This window comes from Heloderma suspectum, chromosome 6 (assembly GCF_057233095.1).
Source record: "Heloderma suspectum isolate Gila_16-S chromosome 6, 16-S_ref, whole genome shotgun sequence".
Classification (NCBI taxonomy): Eukaryota; Metazoa; Chordata; class Lepidosauria; order Squamata; family Helodermatidae; genus Heloderma; species Heloderma suspectum.
The window spans coordinates 96,238,797-96,261,527 of NC_139463.1; the positions used below are offsets into that span (position 1 = coordinate 96,238,797).

Here is a 22,731-nt window from a genome sequence, read left to right on the forward strand (position 1 = left end):
TACTTATTCTCATTACTGCATGAAGGTTACACCCTCCTCCACCAGGTTTTTCTGGCATTTGGGGACACTTCTGAACAATTTCAAAAGAACAGAAATACCACTTCGTATGACAGGCCAGGAAAAAGATGAGTTTTCCTTTAGACATCTTTATTAGAAGCCCAGATCTGCCATCTGCCCAACAGGAGGTTCTGGATCATAAGCACCTACAGTACCCTTCTCTCCCTCCCTCCTTCATGAAGTGCATTTTTTAAAAAAATTGGTGCCTTGCTCTTATTTTAAAGATATGTAGCTTCAGCCCAAAGAAGCTGCGAACATTAACCATGTCCGTCTACCCTGAGATAATAAGAGACAAGACTGGGCTGGCAGCAGGTGAAACCCCAGCCCAAAATAGCAGCACAGAAAAGATGCTTCACACCCCAATGTGGGAGTCTTAAGTCAGTCCTTCCCTCCCCACAATGCAGACCTGCTTACACGCTCCTCAATGCATCTTCCCTCTGCACTTGTAGAAGACAATCTGGTAAAGAAACAGAAGGCCTAACGCTGTATTCTCCCCCACAGAGGCTGAAACTTTTAACCCTTAAAGTAACCATTCCTGCCAAGGCTCATGAAGTCTGCCTCACTTTCCCACTTTAGCTGTTCACTCTAAGCTGTAACTGACAGTTCCAAGTTTTTATCCAACATTTTAGTCCCTTGCTCTAAAGAAGACTGAGATCCAAACTAATGTGGCATACATTTACAGGTCTTTCTTTGACTTCTTTTAAAAACCAAAATCAGCTTCAGGCACCTGTGAGTTTAAAGAAAAAAAGGGTGGGAGTGCTCATCCCTTTCCAACTTGAGGGCTAGTTCCAGATTTAGTCATACTTGGGAGTAGACCCATTGAAATCAGTGGCACTTAAGTTAAATTCTACTGATTTCAATAGGTCTACTGCAAGTATGATTAACTCTGGATCCAACTCTGGCTGCTTTTCTGCTCAAAGTCACAGCTTCCCACCCCTTACCTTCCAGTGGGGGGAAATGCAAGGGGTTACCCACTCTCTCATATTCATGGAAAGATACAACTACATGACATATCTTATTTGGCCCGGAATCCAGATAGGCTTGGTTTACTACATACTGAAAACTAGTTCTCAGGCTGGATCACCAGAATAGTTTTCACACATGCTCTGTTGCTCAGCCACTTATACGAGTATGGATTAAGGTGGTGCTGTGCAGAAAATAAAGAATTCCCACTGTGAGAGGGGAGGAACATCTACAGCTGGCTTTTTAAAAGCCACATTATTGTCACTTAGGTAAATACATTTGTTGAATTTAATTTAAAATTAAAATTTATTTATAAGAGCCACCAAATATGGATTGGGTTGCTGATTTTCATAAACTCATTTAGGTGTGTTTCTTTGAGGCCAAACAAAAAAACCAGGGTGATTTTAGGAACATCTGCCATAAGACAAGTGCCAGCTGAAGGACCATTTACATTAAAGTCTAGGCCACACCACAGCCTTCTGGAGTCCAGATGTTGAAGAGGGCTAGGGCCTACTATGTCAACTAACAGAAAATATATATTTTTAAAAAACTGATTTATATTGGCCTCACCTTTTTGAGTGAGTACCTATATTGTTGGTTAGCAGCTGAAGGGTCCTGGGACAAATTTAGGCACCTGATGGGAATGCCTGGCCTCCCGGTTCCTAACCTGGGGGCAAGAGAGGAGTGTGAAGGTACGGCAAAAGAACTTTCCAGAACACTGTTTGGGGCTCAGCCTTCCACCCTTGACTATGTTCTGAAAATGGGCCACCTAGAAATCTAGTTACTGACCACAGATGGACCCAAGTTAAAAACGTAGTATTTTTTCTTCAGAATAAAGCATCAGCCTGATGATTCAATTTACACCAAAAGAAACAGAACTCAAAAGTGGCATTTTCAGCATGGATCAGCTAGACCAATTCAAGAGGCCAGTGAAGGAAGTGAACTGAAGTTTGGAAGAAGGGTAACTGGCCTAGCCAACAAAGGGTAGTAAGAAAGGGAAAGAAGATAGCAGCAGCTCACTTGTGTGTTAGTGATTACTGTAGTTGCAGCAGCAACAGCCAACAAGAAATGGAGTAGAAAGAGCTCTTCAAAGTTCATGCTAAACTAAGCTCTGGAAAGCACCTGCTCTTGCCAAAATATAGTTGGGAAGCAGTAGGAAAAAAAGTCCAACCCGAGACTAGACATTCTGGGTTGATCCCCAGACACCTCCACCAGAAGAGAAATGGAAAGCAGGCATACTGCAAAGGAGCCATGGTCCCAAATTTGGTGAAAACAACCAGAAAGGGAAACCTGGACTCCTCAACTTCCACCCCGATTCAGTTTCAAGGCCCCTAATTACCCCTCTGGCAGAGTTGGGGGGGAAAGCTGGTTCAGTGCTTCAAGTCATTTCAGAGCAAATTAAATGTATATAGAGCATTCCTTCCGTAATAAACTGGCTAGCTGCATCCCGCTCATTTCTTTCCACAAGGTCCTCATCACCACCACTCTGTGCAGCAGACCTTGATACCCAGGTGTCTAACCAGCCCTTTTAAAAAATAAGAAAATATTGCATGGTGTCTGAAAGATACCTGGATAAAAGTCTATTTAAATAACTTGTCTCTATAAAGCAGAGAAGCTGTACCCAAAACAAGCATCTTCTACTAAATCCCTCTTCTCCCAGTGCATATTTCACCATCAAACCAGGTGAAAGAAATGTCCAAGCAATGGTATTCTTCCTGAACCACCACCAAAGCCAATGGAAGTCTAGCTCCGATGACATGAAGGCCTACAGCCGATGTCAACTGACACAAAAGACTGAAGGTAACAGAGAACTTTCACTAGTGCAACTGACAACTCTCCACAAGTTGAGACTGCAGGTCAGCAAGCCAAGCCATTTCTTAACCAAAAAACGCTTATCCTTCACCCCTTTCCCTCATGTTGGTAATTTGGAAGAACAGTTGAACACCACTAGCTGATCTAGAAGCACCTCAACCAATGGAAATCCATTGTTATAGACCCAGAAGAATCCAAATCCTATATATATGTGTGTTTGTTGATCTATGAGTACTCAACCAATGGGAAACCATAATCCCAGGACTAAATACCCTGTTTTAAGTAGGTTTTCACCAGGCTGTTCACATGTACTTCCTTGTCCGCTTCAGCCCTTAGAAGATTTTGAATAATGAGAACTTACAGCCCATAACTCAGAAGTCACCCCACTTCTCAATCAGTGAGGTTCTTCTGTGGAAGGGCTGGGTCCAAACATGGGGCTGTCATTCCATCGGGCAGATGTAGTTGCCGATCCACTGTAGATCAGCCACTACTCCCCAGTGGAGATAGAGAATGCTGACCACCACCAGCACGTGCATAATCTGATGGCTGTTGAACCAGTAGTCAAAATGGCCCGGCTTCCAGCGCTCAGGCACCCTTGAGATGTTGATGACGCCCCCAAGAAAGGCCAAGCCGTCCATTATGAGGTATGAGCGCAGAGAAGAAGGGTGGCCTGTGCCCAGTCCCACCCAGCGCAGGTAGAAGAAGAAGAAGCGGAACAGGGCCTGCCAGGCAAAGGACCGCAGGCGCCGGATGCTGGAGCGGGCAGTCACTGCACAAAAGATGCCATAGCTTGACAAGCCACTGTAGGCCAGCAGGGCAATAGTGCGGGGAATTGGGGAGCAGGCCAGCGTGCAGTAGATGATTGGCAGAGCACCTGCAGGAAAGAGACACGACAGTCAATCCACCACAGAGCTGCAGACAGAAACAAATGGTAATCATCATTTGTATAGCTCTTCACGCCCTCTCAAGACATATCAATTGACTCGCCAAGCTTCCTCCAAACCCCTCTATTCTACATCTGACCCAATGCTAGCTCTTCTCCCTTCTCATACTTTCCCCCCAGGATTTCTACCACCTCCAAATAAATGTTGGCCTTTCACCACCCATAGCAGATTCAATTTGTCCCATACACCCCCCAGACTCCAATCCACTTCCACCTCAAATCCCAGTTTAAGTCCTATTGTGCTCCCAGCACAAGTGGGGAGAGGCCACAGCTCAGTGGTAGAGCACTTCTGCTTTACATGCAGAAGGTCCCAAGCTCAGTCCCTGACATCTCCATATGAACCTGCCCCTGCATTAAGTTCATTTTTGGAGGCCCTCCTTATTGGCCCACCACTAAGATCAGTAAGGTTGGCAGGCACTAGAGAGAGGGCCTTCTCAGTGGTGGCCCCTTCTGGATGGAATTCCCTCCCGAGAGAGATACAACTGGCTCATTCTGTGCATGTTTTTTAAGAGGGCTTTAAAAACATACTTATTCTCTGGCTTTTTGTTGAAAAGGTTTGTTGCTGTTCAATATTTAAAGTTGTATCTTATTTTAAGCAGCTTATTAAAAAAAAACCTTCATGTTTTAAAGTGCGCATAATTTTTATATTGAATTTTCCTGTTTTATATTGAAAAGCGCCTTGGGAAGACCACAGTCTTGAAAGGCGGCAAAGAGATATATTAAATAAATTAATGTCCAGTTAAAAGGATCAAGTAGCAAGTGATGTGAAAGGCCTGTGCTGGAGATCCTGCAGAGCTGCTGCAGTGGAGTACACTGGACTGGACTAGATGTGCCCATGGCCTGACCTGGTACAAAGCAGCTTCCTAAATGACATCCATTGCAGGATTTTGTCTTGTTCCAGCATCCACTCCCTGAGCTAGTTGTCATTCATTCAAGAACTGTCCCCCATCAATAGTAATAATATACCCCGCCACTTTTTCAGGAACTGCTTCTCACACATTTTCTCCATAGTTCTGTCATTACCTCCATCCCATTAAACAAGTCCCCACAAGCTGGGCAAAGGGCCACTTTTAACTCACCCAAGGTGTTGACCATGCATACCCCACACATATCAAGGGTGAGCAAGGTATGGTATACGGCAGGGCCTCCCTCATGGTTCATGAAGAGGTGGTAGAGCACGCTGCCCAGCTGTGGAAAGATGCAAGCCAGGTAGTGCGCTATTCCCAGCCATGATACTGAGATTCGGGCCCATGGAATGGTCAACGGCAACATGAAGAGACACCCCAGTAGAGGGATACCTGAGAAAGAAAGAGAAAGGAAACAGTAGAGCTGCCCTAGTGTCCTGTCTCTAACTAGGGACAGCACTGGAAACCACTCAGGTCTTCCTGCATTAGACATCAACCTAAAAGTTCTCCCCCACATATTTTTCTCTAGTTTTGGGTCCCTCATATCCCACTTCTCTCTCTCACACACACACACACGGTCTACAATAATCTGTTTCCTCCAGCCACATCCTACGTTTCTACCACTCTGTTGTCACAGAATAGAGCTGGACTTCATGGACCATCAAATCAGCACCAGAAAACACACCGAAAGCATTTTTGGGTGAGGACAATCTGCTCCCACTCATCTGAAGTGGTGGACACCCTTTGACGGAATTTATGCAGTTGCCACTTGCTGACCCCAGTCGTGAAACTTTCGACAAAACCCTCCAGGCAACCCATTCTAGTGCCTTACCAGACAAAGAAGAGGAACAAGAACAGCAGAAGAAATACAAAGTGTTAAAACCTCTCCCACTCCTTACAAAACATTGCTTTGGGGGAAGCTGGGGAGGACAGAGGACAGCAGGAAAAGCTTTGAGTGGAGCGTAACTCACCTGCATTTTCCCAAGTCTGTCTAATCTGTACATGGAAACTTGTGGCGCACTCTTGAGAGAAAGGAATTCAAAGAGCTATCCTGGAAGGGTGTGGAATCTGTGGACCTCCAGATGCTTTAGGAATCCAACCCCCATCAGCCCCAGCTAGCAGTCAGGGATAATGGGAGTTGGAGTCAAGAGCCTCATTCCCTGCCAATTCCTAAACCATTACAATGAGGGAGGGGAATGCTGTGCTCCTTCCCACGTGGCGCAGGCTGGATTTTTCTCCCCCTCCCCAAAATGTAGCAACTTTATTCCTGACCTGTGGATGCAGTCACCCCCGTAGCCCTGACCCGCCGTACTCTCCCTTTTCTCATTCTCCATCCCCCAAGAGGTTGCAGCTTTACACAAACAGATTATGTCTCCCTGAGCCCAATTACTGTACTAATTGAGGCTGCCCAAAGCCAGATCTCAATTAGGAATGTGATAAACACCCCCTTGGTGTTCATTAAGAAGCCAGAATCCTCTTTGAGAGAGAAACAGAAGCAAATCCAGGGGAGACTGAGTCAGCAGCCAGGCCCAAGAGGCCTGTCACTTAGCCCAGAGCTAGAGACAGAACCCAGAGCTTCGGCTGCCACCCAGAGGGATTGCCAACAGTTTTTTTCCCCCTAGGGAAAACTCCTTTAACAGTTGCACAGCAAGCAGAAATTCAGTTGGTGAACTCCCCATCTCCAAATCACTACATTTCTTTTGCCAGGTACAAGCTGACCCTATTTCAACCTCTGCCTGACACATGTTAAAAGTACAGGACAAAAAAAAAAAGGGGGGGGGGACAACAATCTTACATAGTATTAAGCAACCATACTGCTCTAGAGTTGCCACTTCTTTTTCCTTGACAGGTAATTTGCACCTTGAACAGATGAGGCTGAGAAATGCAATAGGTGCCGCTGTATTTGCTTACTGCAACTCCATAATACTAAAAAGAAAAAGGCACCCACCCCTATTGAATTTAACATCATGCAATTGGCAAAGATGCAAAGCTCAGGCCAGGAAAGGAGGGATGAACCTTAAATTCATTGGCCACACAAAGTCGGACAGAGAATGGGGGTTTCTCTGCCTAAGGGGGGGGGAGAGAACCATATGAAGCTGCCTTACACCAGGGGTGGGGAACCTCGTTCAGCCTAAGGGCCAAATTCAATTGAGAAGCTCTCGGGGGTTCCATTCCAGTGGTGAGCAAAGGGTGTGAGGCTAAAAATACAAACCAGCACATTGTAGCTTAAAGCACTTACTTCCAATGATTTAAGCCTTAGGAGAGGTATCACATCCTTTTATAACGGGGCAAAAAATGCACAAAAGCCAAGAAACCACCAAACAATCAGTGGTCGGGAGAAAGTGTGTGAAGCCAGAGGAAGGGGGCATGGCCTTGGAGGGCCAGATTCGGTCCCTGGGCTTGAGGCTCCCCACCCCTGCCTTACAGAGTTAGATTGTTAGTTTATCTAGTCCACCATTACCTGCTCTGCTCAGCCCTGCTCCTCCTTGAGATCCTTCTCCAGCAGAGTTGCGGTGGACTGAGCCTGGAGAGCATTTTTATTATATAAACCCACTTGCCCTACCAGCAACCCTGCAAGGTGATGGGAAGTACAGGACCTGGGTTCACACAATAGTGAGATGGAGTGTGTGTGTGGGGGGATGTTGGCTCCCACATAGCATGTGGCGTCTCCAGCCCACCATGACCCCTGTTCCCTGGAAGGGGTGTAGGGGAAGAAACCAGCAAGCAACTTATTGGAATAAATAAAAAAAGTGGGGAGCTTCGGCTACTGGGCAGTATAGAAATGAAATAAATAACAACAACAACAACTAGCATTTATTTACTGCGCCAGGAAGCGAGAGGAACATTCAAAAGGGATAATTTCCACGGGAGTAGCCGTGTTTGTCTGTTGCAGCAAAAGCAACAGAGTTGTGTGGCACCTCAGAGACTAACGAATTGATTATGGCAAAAGCTTTCATGGACTACAGCCCCTTTCATCAGAAGTGCCTGACAAGGAACTCACAATAAGTCCATGTCAGCTGTAGTCCACGGAAGCCTATGCCATGATAAATTTGCTCACCTTTAAGGTGCTACAGGACTCTTTTGTTATTCAAAAGGAATAAACACTTTGGGGGCAAGGGAGCGGGGAGGATGGCGTCCAGTAATTATAGGATCCAAAAGTGTGGGGTTCTCTCTCAATCCCTGTCTGGTTGTACAGTCCAGGACTCTCAAGGTAGCTGTAGGCCTCAGTCACCGACATGCGGGGCAGCAGCTGCGGAATCATAATGGTGGGAAGATGGAAGGCTACAGCTGTGGCTGCTCTTATTCGTTGTCTTCTCTCAGTACTCCTTAGAGTGGCTGGGAATGAGGAGACTCGCTCCGAGTCTGCTCAGAACTCCTGGCCCTACCTGAGCTCCTGGCTTTTCGCCAGAGGGCTGCCCTGCACAAGGTTACAATTACATTTCTATCCCACCCTTCTTCAAAGGGCAGAGTGGTTCTCTCACCACTACCACCATGCCCACCCATTTTATCCTAACAACAATCCTGAGGTAAGTTAGGTGGAAAGAGAATAATTGGCTCCCAAGGTCAGCCAGTGAGCTTCATGGCTGAGGGACGGGGATTTGAACTCAGGTCTCCCTTCTTCCTAGTCAGCCTCACTTGACCAGGACACCGCAGTGGCTGTACCACAGTGACAGCCCATCCCCCCAAAAGAGGGTGGGCCATATCCATGACAACACTATGGCATGAACAATCCCACTGGATACCCACCCCTATTGTTGACTGCTATGATTGGCAAGAGAGCCATCTGTGCCCACCCTCTTTCCCAGCACACTTGAACCGGATGCAGCTGGTATCACTGTTTCTCTGCTGCTAATATCAGTGGAGAAACTGACTGGGATCACTGGATGGGAGGGGAAGAGGTTTTAGCTTCCCCACAGCTATCCTGATACAGCTGGAACTGGGGTGGGAGGAGAACCTTTAGCCTCCCCTCCCCGTGATCACATCTTGTGCATGTCTGTGTGCCCCCAATCCATCACCCATCACTGCATGCAACCCTTGGGGCCACAAAAGTTGCCCACCCCTGATCTACACTGACTGGTAGTGGCTTTCCAAGGTTTCCGACAGGGGATCTTTACCAGCCCTAACTGGAGATGCCAGGAATGGAAACAGAAAATTTGCATTCACAGCATGTGCTGCACCAGTGAGTTTGACTTCACCTCAGTCAACAGAGACAGTGGGGACTGAAATCCAAGAATTTGGGCTTCTGGAACTGAGGAACAGCTCCTACCATAGCTGGGGCTTTGAGAAACCGACCTGCTAGTGTTTTCCACCCACAAAATCATTGTTGGTTCTCAGCAGCTTCACCTGATGGGATGACAGCCCCAAGGACAAACAGGGAAGCAGTGTCAGCAAATATCTTGCAACTGTGCATTTTGCTGACGGCAAGGCTTGTGGTACCCAAGCGCCAGCAGTACAACAGCGGATGCCTCCAAAATGCAGCCAATCCATGTAAACAAGCCATGTAGCAACTTACTGCCTGGGGCCCCAAAAGAGGATTTTTAACCTTACAGGGAGATGCATGGAATGCCAGCCAAGCAGCCGTTCCCCATCCCCACCTCAAGAGCCTGTGCATGGGGTGGGGGGGGAGCCATCCCCAAGCCCCAAGAAGGAATGGCACTGCCTAAGACCTGATATGAAATCTTTAAGCAGGATGCTGACCAACTCAGCCTTCATTTTAGAAATAGCAGGTTTCTAGTCCTTAAGACTGAAGGCGTGGTGCAGCAAGTCAAATGTCAAATCTGGATGTGGGGGAGGGGAGGGGTACAAAACCCTAACTAGCCACAAAGCACACTAAGCGACCATGGACAAGTCCATCTCTATCAGCCTAAATCCACCTCACAAAGTTGTTGTGAGCAGAAAATGGGACAATGCCACATATGCTGCCCTAAGCTGTGTTGGGGCGGGGGGGTGGGGAGGGAAGGACAAGATACAAAAGATGTTATAAATATACATAGACTTAAAAGTCTGTAGGGAACCGGTAGCGAGATCTCAGAAGCCAGAATTTGGGGGAGGAGGCAGGACTTCTGCTTACATCTTTGCCCCTCTCCCCATGATTGTCAGGAGGAAGGGGGAAAAAAAGATTATGCAAGGTGTTTGAAGAATTCAGCTATATTTGGCACATTTAGATTAAAAAAGCACATGCAAAATCCTGATAACTGTGCCTTGCACAGGGCTGTACCATTGAACAACCAACCACTGAAGCTATAGGAGCCTCGCAGCGAAATCGGGCAACTTTTCCAGCCCCTCTCCCCACTCCTGCTGTCAATTCCAAGAATACTTTGCCTCAGGGCAAATACTTGTATGAGTCTCTCAAAACACACTCCCTGCCATGCTTCAAAAGGATACAGGAGGTATCTCCCCACATGGAGATTCAGTGAGGTGTGGGGAATGGGAGGGGGGCAGGAAGCAGCATTTTAAGTAGCCTTTCCCCCTCCAGATATGTTGGATTGCAACTAGCTGGACTGATGGGAGTTGCAGTCCAACACATCTGGAGGGCACTTGGTTGGGGAAGGCCAATTTGAAGCATGTCTTTCATTGCCACTCTGTCTCCAGGTCCTAGAAAGAGCAGCTGTCCAGTGGTCTCTAGTTGTCCTCTCATTTCCCCCCATTCATTTTCTCCCCTCTGCCTTTCCTGTTCTCAGTTTCTGCACTTGCCTGCTTCCTGACCTGTCGCAGAAGCACAACCCCAGCCACACTCTCCTCCCTGGGGACATGTCCCCGATCGGATAACAGACCCGGAAGCGTCAGGGCCGTGTAGCATTAAACAGTCATGATTTCATGCTCTGAGCCAGAGGAACTTGGGCAGGGGAACATAGACCATGCAGTGCTGGCGTTTGAGATCCCAACGTTTCTCCCTAAAGAGGCAGGAATTCCTACCCCGGCTCTTCTGTTATTATACCTAACCGTCATTCCCAGAGCTTCAATATGAGCAGCTTTTGCTTCCAGAGAGTTGGGCCGATGTTCTATTTTCCAGTTATCATTTATATGTAGCCCAATCAATGGATGTGGCAGTTTACAGAGTAAGAGACACAGGCCCCTGCCCCAACCAGATTACAGTCTAGATTTTTTTTTACTGATGCGTAGGCAGTGGGAGGAAGGGAGGAATGAGGAAAGCAAGGAATAAACAGAGAACATATGCACAAGTCCAGTTGCAGACGAGGGTTCGTGCTTTCATGTTTGAACATCCAAGGTCCCACCCACTACGAGAGTTGAGTTCAGACTCTCCTTGCCATCTCCAAGGTCAGCTGCTAAGTGTAAGCCACTTAGGCCTGGCACTGCTATTTCAGCATCTCTGGGACAGGATCTGCCCTCCTTCCTGGGGCCCCCATGACGTTGGACCCCCTGGCTGGAGGGCAGAGGAGTGGGGGGAGGACATGATAGAAAACAGCTGAGCCTATAATAGGATCATCATTAGTCCTCTGGAAAGAGCTAGATAAAATACAGTTCTAGGAGGGTGAATAGAAGGCGGGAGGGTGTAACACTCCCTATGGGTGACGGGGGGCGGAGGGAGAAGGTACATAACCCAGAGCACTGCTAGAACTATTAGTGACAGGGCTGACCCTTTAATATTTATTTATTTATTTATTTCATTTCTATACCGCCCAATAGCCGAAGCTCTCTGGGCGGTTCACAAAAATTAAATCCAAGCAACACACAATAAAACAATTTAAAATATACAGAACATTAAAACCACAATATAACAATACAACCACAATAAAACCTAGCAGCAGTGCAGGAGTTTAAAATACAGATTTAAAACAGCAAAGATAAAAATTTAGAAAGCTGTTTCTAAAGCTGTTTAATCCAGCAGTAAAGAGCTGAAGCAAGAGCATTTCTTATCCCTTGGACAGAAGTTACAAACAAGAGGGTGTATTTCTTCACGCAGAATTGCTTCAAAAGCCAGCAAAGAGCGCTAGCTTAGATTTTTAACAAATGGATCAGACTAGCCTTCCCCAACCTGGTGCCCTCCAGATGTGTTGGACTACAACTCCTGCTATCCCTAGCCCATGGATGATAGGAGTTGCAGTCCAACACATCAGGAAGGCACCAGAACCAATGCATCAGGTAGGGGAAGGCCAGAACATAATGGCTAAAAAGTGGACCTTCCATATTCAAGGGAAGTCTACCACCAATTAATAGATGCTGGGGTCTAACAAGGAATGACCTGCTTTGTGAGCTTCATCTGGTTGTTCCCCGTCAGAGACAGGATGCAAGTCTAGATCGACCTTTGGCTTGGTCCAGCAAGGCGATTACAGAGACTCTTCACTGGGTGCTCCTGAGGTTAAACAGGTGGCTCCCAGAGATAAGGCCTACTCTATGGCAGCACCACAGTTATGAACACACACGCGCACCCCAGCCTCCCTCACATTTGCCTGGCACCATCTTCTTTCAGGCCCCAGGCAAAGTTTACCTCTTCTCTTAAGCCTTGAACAGCAATTAATATTGATCTTCCCTTAGCTACCGTCGGCCTATACATTTGTTTTGAGGGTGTATTACTTGTCAGGCTGCTGATCTGATTTGGTGGAAGTTTTATACTGCATTAAACATTACATTTGTAAGCTGTCTAAAAAACGGTTGAAAGGCAGGCTGCAGATCTTTTAAATAAAAACAAATACATACTAATGACTCCCTCATCCTGCGTGGTCCTGGCTGAACTACAGCCTTTCTGCCTCAGTGCCCCATCTGTGAAAGAGGAGTAAAAGCACTGCTCGTCCCTCGCTGGGCAGAATGCACCGAAGCGGAAGACTGAGCGCACTTTATAAAGGGGTTGAAGCTGCAGCAAGCTAGAGGACGGTATTGCTTCTCTCTCACTATTTGAATGGCATCCTCCGAGCCAAAGGGGGCTGGGCGAGTCCAGTCTTACTTTTAGCCACTTGGGGGAGGCAGGGTAAGTCCCGCCCCATGTCCTCATTTTACCTCTTGGCCACACAATGTCACTGGGGTCAAGAAAATCCAGATCAGCTCACGTTACCCACAAGGCTGCCTTCCCTTCCAGCTGAGCATGGGCACCGCTGCCACATCCTCTCAGCAACACAAAACCTCCCAAATGAGCCACAACGCCTTGTTTCCTGTCGGATCCACCCTGATGTTTCCAGGATCCTCACAGCCCTCTGGCCGCGCTGGCTGGGGACGAGGGGGGGTGTTGTCGAACACATCTGGAGGGCACCAGGTTGGGGAAGGCTGACTTACTGCCTACGCAGCATCCATGTTCGCTGGGCAGTTATCCGCTTATCAAAATACCTGTATTCTCCCACTCCCCTCTTCCTCACTTGCAGGGCTTTGATTTTCATGTATCTGCAAAGATGGCATCACAGTTATGGGAATGGATTAAGACCAGAGAGATCCAAGTTCACATCCCCACTGAGCCATGATGCTCATTGTGTTATATTAGGCCAGTCACTGTGTCTTGGCCTAGCCTACCTCAAGGGGTTGTTGTGTGAGGGTTAGAGAAGTGAAGGCTTGGGAAGGGAATGTAGAAATACGGGTGGGGGGGGGAATGTTGCCCCACCCCCAATTTAAATCCATGGGGGAAAATGTGTGTTTTTTTCCCATTTTATTCAGTTCCTTCCCCATTTTTCTGCCCCCCCCCCCCTTCTAGTGAGGATAAAGACAAAGTGAGGACAGTGTATGCCACGCTAAGCTTCTTGGAGGAAGGAAGTGATAAAAACGTAATGTAAATAAAAATAATAAAAATAAAGAAATGAATGTGCTACACAAGTACAACATTTGGCATCTAGCACAGAATTCAGCACCCCAAATTTCTGAAGTTAAAAATAAATCTAGGCATTATGACTGGAGAGATCAGCCTGAAAGACAGGTGTGCAGTCTCCTGTGAATTCTGGAAGAAGACTAAGGGCACAATCCTATGCATGTTTAAAAAGAGAAAAGGCCTACAACTCCCAGCATTCCCCAGCCATCAAAGCTGGAGTTGTGGACCTTTTCTCTGTCTAAACATGCATAGCATTACGCCCTAAGAGACACTGAGCAAGACTGTCGGGGAAAGTGGAAGCAGGCAAGCGGGTTGGAGGCAGCACCCTTGCTCCTGAGTGGTCCCACTAATTCCTGGGTTAAACGATCCAGAAATTGGCTGTGACGTGCGAACAGGGTCACCTAAAGCCACCCAGTGACTTCATGGCTGAGCGTTGACTAGAAGAAGCCTGATCGCCTGAGTCCCAATCCAACACTCTAACCACTACATCACATCCACAAGCACCCTGCTATGCTTCCCAGGGCTATGAAGATCAACAGCAGCTCGCAAGGAGGGAGGCAAGAGAGTGGGGCCTTTAGAAGAACCCAGTTTCCTGGGTTAGGAACATAGGAAGCTGCCTTTATACAAAGTGAGACCATCAGTCCCTCCAAGAGTGAGACCATCACTCCCTCCAAGAGTGAGACCATCACTCCCTCTAGATCAGTACTGTCCACCCAGAGTGGCAGAGACTCTCCAGGCTTTTAGACAGCAGTCTTTACCAGCCCTACCTGGACATGCCAGGGATTGAACCTGGGACCTCCTGCAGGCTGAGTCTGTGCTCTTGTCACTGAGCTACAGAAATGGTGCACTTTGGCAATTTTAGGCTCTGGTCTTATTGGGAGGAGGGGTCTCTCTTTAAGTGGTAGTACTTCCCCATGTGGTAAGGCGCATTGGGGGCCCTCCTGTTCATTCTACAGAGTGGGGCCCTGGATGTCTGCCCCAAAGTCCTACCCTGAGTGTCCAATGAGCTGAAGTCCATCCATTCTCCAGATCTTAGAAGAAAAGCAGGGGCTCATGAACTAACAAAGAGCAGCCAAGAGGAAGAGGCCAAAAGTCTTGTTTCTATCAGTTCTCTGCCTCTCACCTGGGGAACATTCCTACCCCTTGTGTCTTTCAGAATCCTCAAAAGTGGAGGACAGAAAGTACTTTAAAAAAAGAAGGGAAAAAAGGTTTCCTGGGCAGCTCAGAATGCAGGCCTGTCTAATCGTGTCTCCACGTCAGCTCCCTGCACCCAATTCTTAACAGAGAGCAGCCAGGAGAACAGAGTCTTTCTCTCTCTCTCTGCTTGGATTAGCCAGGATCAACAGAGCTTAACTCACACAGCTGGAAAGGTAATTCCCAGCAGGACTCCTGGGTTCTGCAAGGGGAGAAAATTGAGCTCAACTGAACTAGAGAAACAGGCTCTCACAAACACACAAAGCTTTCTCAGACCAAGTCAGACCATTGGCTGAGCAGAAAATTTTAGGGTTGGAAAGGACCTTGGAGGTCATTGCATCCAAACTCCTGCTCAAGGCAGGATCTACAATGCAGAACTGAAGCAAAATACCATGATTTAAGAGTGGTATTGTTTCCTCTGAGGTCTCAGGGGGAGTCTTTTCTAGCCATGCTTATCCTTTAACCCAGGGGTTGGAGGTGCATTGCTCCCCCCACCCCCCTTTATCCTTAAAAAAGGAGGCTATCTTGCTGCTTTCCCCCCACTGCCGAATTTTTTTTTGGGGGGGCACAAAAACGGCCTGGGATGCTGCATGTTGCTCAGCCCTGCTTAACCAGAGATACCAAGTGAAACTGTAATCAATGGCAGACATAAGTCATGGCTCCACCACTGAGCACAGGCCCTGACCAATCAGTAGAAGTGGAGCCCAGCAGTGGCCAAAGTAAAAAAGCAGGGCCACACATCCGACACCTATTGGCTGTGGGAGCTAAATGGAACCTCCACATCGGCAGACAATGCTCCACTTCGGCAGTATACCTCTCAGGACTAAATAGCGACAAAACAAGTGACTTTCATTCTCTTGCTTTTGAGCTTCTCAGTCGCATCTGGCCAACCACTGTCGGTAACAGAATTCATTGGCAGAGCACCTGCTTTGCATGCAGAAGGTCCCAGATTTGATTCCTGACATCTTCAGGTAGGAAAGAATCCTGCATGACACCCCGGAGAGCCGCTGCCAGTCAGTGTCGACAATACTGGCCTAGTCGGACCTGTAGTCTAACTCAGTAAAAGGCAGCTTCCTATGTACGTATCAACCTTTGGCCTGATCCAGGGCGGCAGTTCTTAATCTCCTACTCCACTCCGATTTCTCCCTTTTGCTTCCTCGGGACCCAGCCTCAGACGCCAGTGCTGCCAAGCAGATCCCAGGTGTCTGGTACATGCTGTTCCCAGGAGATCCCCACCCTGTTGATGCTGCCAAATTAACTGTATGGTATCCATGAGGCAATTCCCCTGGGAAGCTAGTATAAGCAAGCTCACACACACACACACACACACACACACACACACACACAGAGTTCCACCTCGCTCAGCAGAATAGTATAACAACTTCCTTGCTCAAGGCTTCTTCTAAGCAAACACCTACAGTTTTCTGATGTCTTGGTTTGTATACACCTCAGAGACTTACCTCTAAACCAGCAGTTTTGAAAACTGCTCCTCTTCCCCCTCTCCAAGTTCCCTGAGGAGAAAGATGGAAAATGGCAGACAAAGTTCCATGAAAGTCCGCCATTACTGATTGTCCCCAGTGGGTTGAGCAGCCACAAGGGAGTGTTACATGTGTTCTGGGTGTGCTCAGTTTATGTGGGATGAGAGTTTGGCTCAACAGACCTGGCCAATGCCTCACATATCCCAGAATCCCTTGCAACATGCAGAGATTGCATGACGGAAACATAGGGGCTGCTTTGACAGATAAACCAACGTAGAAAGAATTCTCTTTGTTTAGGGATTTGAAATCTCCTGCTCTCATCCAGGGTCCAACTCCCTACTTAGCACTGGGAAGAGAAACTTGGCCTCTCTGTAGGATATTGATCCATTAAACACTCACACACACCCCTCAGGCATACCATTGCTCTAGATGCGGCTTACTCATATTGCTTCCTTTGAATCTTTGAAGTGTATAACTAGTTGGCCAATGATTACTGGGGCCCTCCAACCGCCCTGCAACACTCTGCACAACAATAATTGCTCCACTGTTTTCTGTTGCTCTTTGCCCTCGTTTGACACTAGCAGGCGGAGAACAATTCCCTTCCTCATTACAGCTCTCCTTGTCCAACATGTGTAGGAACACAGACAAAAAGCCAGGAAACTGAGAAGGATACTGCCTGGGCGTTGTGAGTAGGCCCTGATTCCATGGAAGAGCAGGGGTAAAAGTGCAGAATGCAACATCGAGCACAGAATCAAGGTTCCTCAGAATCTAAGCTTTCATTTTCAAAAAAGGTGGATGTTTCTAGCCCTTGTGGTTACAGAAATACACTTGAAAGCATGTGAGCAAAACAGTGCTTTCCACAGTACAACAAACTGTGCCCACTTAAACAGATCCTCACCACCAGAGACTCCTTAAACACACAGATCCTGCAAAAAAACAGCCCTTGCAACATGGGGCCATGACCCATGCCGTGACCCTTGACCAGTTATTAGCCTATACCAGTAATAAAGCATGAAAAAGGGTATGCACCTTCTAATGCTAGCATCCCTCAAGACCCCGAACTTGTAAGAAACCCAAGATCACACACACACACACACACACAGACCAGGAACGACCCATAGTTTATTGGTAGCACACATGCTATGCACGCACATCACCTGCATATCCAAGGAAAAGGTTCCCAGGTAGCGGCACTGGGAGAGATCCCTGTTCAAGATCCTGCAGAGCTGCTGCCAATTGGAGGAGTCCACACTGGGCTAAATGCATCGAAGACCTCCATCAACCCAATACAGCTTTGGATGTACCTGAAGCCCCACCAACACTCAAAAAAGCCAGTGTGCTGTATGTTGGGCTGGGACTTGGGGACTTGGGTTCTAGTCCCCACTTGGCCATGAAGCTCACTGGGTGACTTTGGGCCAGTCTCTCAGCTGAACCTACCTCACAGGGTTGTTGTTTGAGAATAAAATTAATAGGAGGACCATGTAAGCTACCTTGGGCTCCTTCCAAGAGGAAAAATGGCTGAATATAAATACAGTAGCAGTAATATTAATAACAATAAACCTCTCTATTTAGTGCTTCTTTCTTAAGACCTCAATACAAGAAGGACAGAGTTGAGGCAGCCACAGAAGTCGTGAAAACATCTCGCCTGGACTGTAGTGCACAGGGAAATCAGTTTCCACAGACCAACGGGCTTATAATAGACCCCACCACCCTGCTCCACCCAATGAACTAGGGCAGCCCTCAGTGAGGCTTGAGCTGAGGCAGTTGTCCACTCGCTCCCTCATTCAGGACAAGTAACAGCTTGCACTACTTGCTGAGCTTCGGTCGGTGACATATAAGGAACTGTGTTGCCCTTACATGGGATACGGGTTCCTCCTTTGGCTCATAAGGATGGCTAGGAAGAGGAAACCCTGCAACCCCCCTAGGCAACTTGTTTCGTTGCCAAACTAGCCTCATTTCCCCCATTCCTCTCCTTACTATCCCAGACAAATGCCCCTGCCTGCAGCGCAAAACCTTTCCTTCATTATTTCTCACAAGGGACAGTGAAAAAACAGTGTTCAGTTTCTCAGGAGCCACCAGGAAACCATACCCGAGCTCCCAAGCTCTGGTGTGTAGAGAATTTCTGCAGCAGCTCAGCGCTGAGGGAAAGGCCCTCTCTGCACATGCTCAAAGGGTACTTTACTCATTTATTTAGCACATTTATATTCCACCTTTCTTCCATTATGGAACTTAAGTTGGCATACATGGAGTTCCAGGCACTGGCTTCAGCAAAGTGGCTGAATCAAGTGCCCACACAGCATGGTCGGGGACACAAGCATTATTTCTTCACATAACCTAGAGTTGGGTCCCAGCATCAAAAGACAGGTTCTGGGACAGGTTCCCATAGCCAGTAATTAAGGGGTGGGGAATCATTGCAAAACAACCAGAACATAACTACAGGCAGTTTAACAGGTTTAACCATTATTTAATTGCATTATTTCTTAGCAGGTAGAAGCCTGCCTGCATGGTTTTCCTTATATCCCCACAAGCAAGAGGGCTAGAAACTTAAAAAACAAAAACAAAACGAAAGCTGTGTATATGTTCAGGAATGGGGCTTGGAATATTCCATAAGGGGCTAGGACTACAGGCCTGGGCTATGACTTCAGCTCTGGATTGAGACCTGGCAAAAGGGTTTTTTTTCAGAGTTAATGACATCCTTTCAAATATAAGAGCTATAGCAGTGTAGTAGCCAAGAATGTAAGCTGAGAAGTTGTGGGTTCAACTCCCACCCCAACCAGGAACTCACTAGGTAGCCTTGGGGAAGCCAATACAGGGATAATAAAATTAGCCTACCTAACAAAGCTGTTGTAAGGACTGATGAGATATCAGCTTTGAAGCTCTGTAAACATTCAAAAAGCACTATACACAAACTTATTGTTTTTCCCACATTAGCCTAAAACAAGTTTGATCAATTTGTGACCAAGTAAGCCAAACACAGCCCCATCAGCCATATAGGGTAATGTGCTCGGAAACATCCCCATTTTTGCAGTCCCAGGTAAGCAGCAAGAACAGGAACTGTACCAGGTCAGTGGGCAGTGGTGCCGTCAGGGGAGGAGTTTGGTGCAGAGGTCCTAGGCCCCAATTTAGCCCAAAGTCTAACCATTATGACCATTTCGCCCAGAGTCTAACATTACCTAACTGCACCACTGTTCGTGGGTTGCCAAGTTGCCCAGGCCTTGTGTGTGTGTGTGTGTGCACACGCGCATGCTACCTTTTTCATACTCCAAATTTCTCAGTGGTCTTTACCTGACTGATCTGGGTTTTTTTAATTTAAGAATGCAAGGCATCTTCCATAGTGTTTCCAGCCAGTTTTCCATCCAGGCACTAATGAGACACAGACTTGCTTAGCTTCAGTAACCTTCCTGCACTAGATGCCTTCAGACCATACCCTACACCTCAGACGTACCACCAAATGATTCACACCTCTGTGTGTGGGGAAATGGGGAGGTAAACAACAACAACAGTGAGGGCTAGTCACTTTTGTAGATGTATTTACGAGGCTGTACTGGGCAACGGCAAACCTCCAGAAGAAAGCAAGGAGTCTGGCATTGCCACCTCCCCTTACTCGTCTCCCATGCAAAAAAAAGTTACAATCAAGCACAAATATAGAATCACTCATACCCACCCAGCCCAGCAAGGACCTTGCAGTCTAACGTCTTTGCAGTGCACTTTAGCATAGCCTGGAGTTGTGCATCTCCAGGCAGTTTCTCACCGAAACCAATGACAAAAGCACACTGTGCATTTTGCCAAGATTCCCGTCATATTACACTGGTACTCAAGCTTAGCACTGAATGGAGGGGAAATTCCAACACACTCTGTTCCCATTCACTTTCGCCATGGACCAAAATCACTAACTTAAATGAGCCAAGGAGACCTTGATTCTCCAAAGCCTTTGCATCCAGTCTAACATGTCTTGCCCCAACAAGCAGCTCCAAGACCCTCGATGGGGCACAGATCCCTGGCCCATCTAGCCCGAGGCCTCTGGGACAGGCTCCTTCTCTCCTCCACTAGCCAAGGTCCTTTCAAACTGGGAGAGACCAGGGGCTGGGACTCAAGGCCTTCAGCATGCATGACATGTGCAATGGCCCCGTTCTGCAAGAAATCAGCTGTTTGTCCACAAAACCACAGAGAATACAAAGTTAAGGCTGCCATAGAAACCTTTACAGGGGAAAAAAGGGCACTGCCAATACGAAGTGAAACCTCCACCATCACCACTCTTAGCTCAACAACTTTGCCCCGACTCTGGCAAGCGGTCAACTACGGTGAGAGGGGGAAAGAAACTTTAATTCTTCGCTATTTGTAGGGCTGCTCGTCAGCAACAGACACCGAGGAGGAGAATGAATGGCCCCCAAGATTCAAGGGGGAACACGAGCTAGGGGCAGGAGAGAGGAGATAGGTGTGTGTGTGTGTGCGCGCGCGCGCCTGTGTGCGTGTGAGCAGAGGGGATAAGTACCAAAATCCCCCATGGGAGGCTGTGTTGCAATGGAGCTGTTGCATGTATGGTGCTGAAGGGGAAGTCAGGGGATCCTCCAAGGGCCCGCCAGCCATTATTGCACCGGGGATGCCAACTATAGTGGGCTCAGTGTGCAATGGAGCTGAAGCCCCGAGAGAGAAGAGGAGCGAAATAGGGCGCCGCGGTCTTCCAAGCCTTTTGCAGGAGGAGGAGAGGGGAGACCCAGGCCCTGAAAGGGGGTGGCTCGGGCCCCTGGCGCTGGGGGCCGGTGCAGGAAAAAGGGTATCATCATCATCATCATCAAGGCGTAGACGTCGAAATGCACCAGGGCAAGGGTGCAGCAGGGAGAAAGGGAAGGGAGGCTCCTGGCGCCCGCTGCACTGCCAGGCTTCTCCCGGCGGGCTCGAGCGTGGCGGGCAGTGCAACCGCGGAGAGGGCCCTGCAGGACGGCCGGCGGGCTGCGCCTGGAGATCGGGAGGGGGGCATCGACAGGGCCAGGGACGGGGAGGCAGAGTCGCCGACCGGCCGGGGAAGCGTGGACGGAGGAGGCGAGACTGCAGCGGCTCACCGTGGGTGTAGATGTTGCCCAGTTCGTTGTGCAGATAGAAGAGGCTGCGGAGGCAGCCGGACCCGGAGCTGACCGGCCGGTAGCCCGTCAGCACGAAGCGGTTGAATTGCAGGTGAGGGGGGGAGCTGGCCCAGTCCAGGAGCCGGGGCCCCCCCAGGAAGGCCATGGCCGGGCTCCCCCCCCGGGGTCAGCTGCTGCCCGGGCTCTGCATCCTCCTCCTCTTCCTCCTTCCTCCTCCTGCTGCCGCCGTTGCTGATGCTGCAGCCAGCGGCTCCTCCTCGGGCTTTCCCCCCGCTTGCTTCCCCTCCCCAGGACTGAGCTCACAATCCTGCCCCGCCCCCCGCCCTCATTAGCATAGCAGACGCGGGTGTCGCCCTCCGCCGCCTTTTTCCCACGCCTCCTGCCTTCAACGCGCCCGGCCCCGCGCTGCCGCTTGCATGCTGCCGCGCCGCCCCTTCGCATAATCTCTGCACCGCGGCCAGGCCGGCGGGGCCGCACACGGGCGGCCCGAGTCAGGATTCTCCACTATGCAAAATGAAATAATAGGGAAATCATCGATGCAAACCCCGCCCGCCCGCACCCTCCCTCCAGCGCCTGCCCGCCAACCGGCCGGGCGGAGAAAGGATCGCTCCATTATTAGCATAACTGGCGCCCCGCCTCCCGCCTGAGCGGGGTGTTAATAGAGCGCCGGTCATTTGCATAACCCACGGAGGCCACGCCCCCCGGGGGATTCGGCGCGCGTGGGCGCGCGGAAGATAGGCCCAGTTGTAAATCTCCAATGCGGGCAAAAGACGCCCCCCGGAGGCCGGAGCGTGTGCAGGTCTAACGCGGTTATGAAACTGATTCCTACTTACTAGGAAGTCGCGCCCCTGAACCTCGCTCCAACAGCGTCGCTAGAAGACACCTTCCCTTGATCGCTTAAAAAAAATTAAAAATCCCCGCATCTCTATTAGGATAATGGTGCTTGTACGAGGAGATCTACCACCAGCATCATGTATTTTCCTAAGCATTTATATAGCGCTTTCTCATTCTCTCATTGTTTGGGAGGCCCATGTTCAGGGTGGCCATTTACGCATTGCCAAAAGTGGAAAAGCATCACCAGAAATGGAGAGGACAAGGCTTGCATAAAATGTGCATGTGCTTTCAGAGGTATAGATGTGAATTTCGAAATAATGGCTCTAATTTAAACAGAAATACATCTTGCTCTAGGAGGAAAGACCGACAATGTGACCTATCTGCTCAGCTTGCTGTCCAGGTGCTAACTGTAGAAGAGCAACTTCAAGGCCTTGGGGTGGTCTCCCTCTTGGTTTTATTATTATTTTAATTCTTTATTGCGCTTACATCCCACCTTTTTTTCTTCCAGCAAGGAACCAAGGTGGCTTACATGGTTCTCCTCCATTTTAGCCTCGTGACAACCCTGAGAGTCATTGACTGGCCCAAAGTCATCCAGTGAGCCTTGTGGACAAGTGGAGACTAGAACCTGGATCTCCCAAGTTCCAGTCCAATGCTCTAAACACTACACTACACTGGCTCTCACTGGTTCTTTATCTTTAAACTGGACTTGGACTAA

The 22,731-nt window shown here is 48.6% G+C and overlaps 1 protein-coding gene across 1 annotated transcript; it reads right to left on the reverse strand.

Moving 5' to 3' along the window:
* Positions 1-108: 108 nt before the first annotated feature.
* PAQR4 (progestin and adipoQ receptor family member 4) lies at positions 109-21,675 on the reverse strand. Its single transcript, XM_084805265.1, has 3 exons — positions 21,162-21,675; positions 4,855-5,073; positions 109-3,706 (listed from the first exon to the last, which is right to left on the reverse strand). The coding sequence occupies exons 1-3, from the start codon at positions 21,325-21,327 to the stop codon at positions 3,273-3,275; spliced, it is 819 nt and encodes a 272-aa protein (XP_084661391.1). The 5' UTR covers positions 21,328-21,675; the 3' UTR covers positions 109-3,272.
* Positions 21,676-22,731: the final 1,056 nt, after the last annotated feature.

Excerpts from the sequence above, each read along its gene's own strand:
- PAQR4 (XM_084805265.1), bottom strand. The coding sequence starts at position 21,327 with ATGGCCTTCCTGGGGGGGCCCCGGCTCCTGGACTGGGCCAGCTCCCCC. Across the intron at positions 5,074-21,161 it reads GGGCAACATCTACACCCACG|GTATCCCTCTACTGGGGTGT; the intron begins GTGAGCCGCTGC and ends TTTCTTTCTCAG. Across the intron at positions 3,707-4,854 it reads ATGCATGGTCAACACCTTGG|GTGCTCTGCCAATCATCTAC; the intron begins GTGAGTTAAAAG and ends TCTTTCCTGCAG.